The following is a 2,500-nucleotide window of genomic DNA, read 5'->3' as shown; positions in this document are numbered from 1 at the left end:
GACTCTGCTGTGTCCACAGGTCTCCCCTTGACAGGAGCTCTCTCCCGCTGGCCCAGGCACTGGACTGAGCTCTCAGGAGACCTCGGTTCAGACCTAACTGCAGGCTGTGACCCTGCGCAACAGGAAACCACCGACCTCCCCACAAGTCACCCTCCCCGCAGAGGAGGACCGCGGGGATCACCCCGTCGGTGGGCTACCTGGGGCCCGCCCAGCACCCTCCAGGCCGTGCCACTAGGGGCCGGGGCGGGGCCGGGGCGGGGCTCGCCCCCCACCGTTCACCTCCGCCTTGATTTGGGGCTGAGCCGCGTCCTTCGGGAGAGTGGCCAAGGGTCCCCAAGGGCTGTGAGTGTTCCTGGGGTCCCCGGAGTCGGAATGCCTGGCCTTAAGACCCGAGTCCGCCTAAGTCCCACAGCCTTCTTCCCACCCCAAGCTCACCAGAGAGGGGACACTGGCAGCCCACCGTGTCCCCGCACTGGAACCAGGAGTCCCTGACTTGGCGGGAAGTCCCCATCTGTGTTCTCCTCTCCAGGGAGACTAAGGAGGGGTGCTTCTTGCTCTTGGGCTTGGAGAAGCCAAAGGGAGACGAAGAACCCGATATGGCCAAACAGGCGAAGCTCTCCGCAGTCCTCTGGCCTCGGAGCCCACCCCCAGCGCGTCCCCGTCAGCGGGGTAACATGACCCCACAGCAAGCTGAGGCCCGCCAGGGGCAGCCTGGTCCGGTCCCGCGCCGGGTGACATCCCAGTCTCCTGGCTCCCTCCCCTCGGCCGACTGCTGGGGGTTCAGCAGCCAAGCCCCGTCCCCTGCTCCCGGTTCCGGCGTGGAATCTCCAGCCTCCGAGGAGTTTCCCGAATCTACTTTCTGCACGTTCCCTTCCCCTCCGCCCAGCCTGCTGTTGACCGTGGGCAAGTAGCTGCTGGCCTTGGACCCCCAACTCCTCGCCCAATTTTAGGGACTGCAGAAGGAGAGCCTAGTCACCTACCGCCGTTCCCGGGCTCCTGCATGCTGCTGGTGGCCTCTCCCTCCCGCCAGCTCTGGGGCTGCAGGAGACTGGGGCGCGGTAGGCTGGGCACCCCACCTCCCTCACTGCACCGGTCTTTCCCCCTTTCACTTTCTCTTTGCACCACGGGGCTTAGACCAAACCGCCGCCCGCTGCCTTCCCTGCGGCGCCCACGTGCTTTAGGAGAAGCATCTTCAGGACACTCCAACTCGCAGTCCCCCAGGTCCTGCCTCCAGCCAGCTCCTGGAAATGACCAGCCCCTGCTTGGGAGAGGGCCTGGGTCTCGGTGGGGAGCCAGGTGATCTGCAAGCCCTGGGCGTGCAGGGAGCCCATCCCCACCTCTGAGCGACTCTGTTTCTCTCCAGCTCAGTCCAACCATGAAAGTGGCAAACCACCCGGTTCAGTCCCGCATACCCAGGGCCCGCTGGAGGGAGGGCTCACTCCTCCTGCCCCATGGCCTTGGGACGAAGAACCCACCCCTGGACCTTCACTGTATGGAAACCTGGCTCTGGCAACCCTGTGCCCATCGGCGAAAGTCCTGCCCTTCCTCCTCCACAGGCCTTGGACTCCTGCTCTGCCGGGCATGAAACCTGCCAGGGGAATCACTTCCCCTCCTCAGGCTTGCGGTTCCTCATCTGGAATTGAGGGAGTGCGTGAAGATGACCTTCAGTGGCATCTGACAGAACTGGGAAGCTTGTCCGCAATCTCTGGGTTCAGAGCAAACCATATGTTTTAGGGGGAGCCTGAGAAAAGGGGTCCCACCCCTCTTAACCCACATCAGCCAGGCCAATACTGTCACACTCATCTTATGGGGTTGAGATTATCTACTGGGCACTGGGCTAGACCCTCGGATCCCTTTCCACCACCCTATCCTCTGGGCTGTCCCCTTAGCCCACCTCCGAGGTGAGGAAAACTGAGCAGCTGGTTCAAGTTCACACCCCACCCAGCCAACAGCACAGCTAGGTGTCTCGCCCCTGCGAGCCTCAGGGCTGGTGCCAGGTCTCTGTGCTGTCTCTTCTCACCCCCTGTCTCCTGTTCCCCACTTCTGAATGCCGCCATTTGGAAACAGGGGAGAAGGCAGCAGCTGTCCCAGGTGCCGGTGCTCTGCAGCTATGTCACTGCCACGGCTGTTGTGACTAGCTGACTCCAGAGTGGCTTTTCCTGCGGCGGAGTCAGCAGAGGTCTCCTGTTTACCTGAAGACAGGCTTGGCAGTGAGAGGACCTTGGGGTGGCCTGGGCCAGCCAGGTCAGCAGTTCTGAGAGCTAAGGACACACCTCCCTGAGAGGAACCCTGACTCTATCACAGTCCAGGTGATCCTAATGTCCCTCAGGAAGGATGTGGGTACTGTCCTCTTCCCTCCTGCCAACAGGCTGCTCGGCGGCACACGAGCCCCCTCTCACCCCCAGCCCACAGTTCAGAGCAGCATCTCCTCCCCTCACCTGAGGCCTGGGAGGGAAGATGCACCCTCCACCCCTTTCCCTTTACCTTGGGGCTCCGGCAG

At 62.9% G+C, this 2,500-nt stretch overlaps 1 protein-coding gene across 5 annotated transcripts in view; it reads right to left on the bottom strand.

Annotated features, from left to right (window-relative positions):
* Ciita (class II major histocompatibility complex transactivator) overlaps nt 1–2,500 on the bottom strand; it is a 41,009-nt gene that overhangs the window by 29,213 nt on the left and 9,296 nt on the right. For 3 of the 5 annotated variants that reach the window (XR_006851881.2, XR_006851882.2, XM_046445495.2), the window contains exon 1: nt 981–1,112. The exons of 1 other annotated variant lie outside the window; for it this stretch is intronic. Coding sequence is in view for 2 of the 4 variants with exons in the window: in XM_046445495.2 (XP_046301451.1) it covers nt 981–1,002 (22 nt within the window). In the remaining 2 variants the exon portion in view is untranslated. Of the gene's footprint in view, nt 1–980; nt 1,113–2,484 lie in introns of those variants that run through there. One more of the 5 variants, XM_046445521.2, reaches the window with a different exon arrangement.

Source organism: Marmota monax, unplaced genomic scaffold (assembly GCF_021218885.2).
Source record: "Marmota monax isolate L192 unplaced genomic scaffold, Marmota_monax_Labrador192_F-V1.1 WCK01_AAM20220418_F8-fsc00035, whole genome shotgun sequence".
In the NCBI taxonomy this organism is placed as follows: Eukaryota; Metazoa; Chordata; class Mammalia; order Rodentia; family Sciuridae; genus Marmota; species Marmota monax.
The sequence above is the reverse complement of the archived record's forward strand: the minus strand, read 5'-3'. Positions and strand labels throughout refer to the sequence as shown.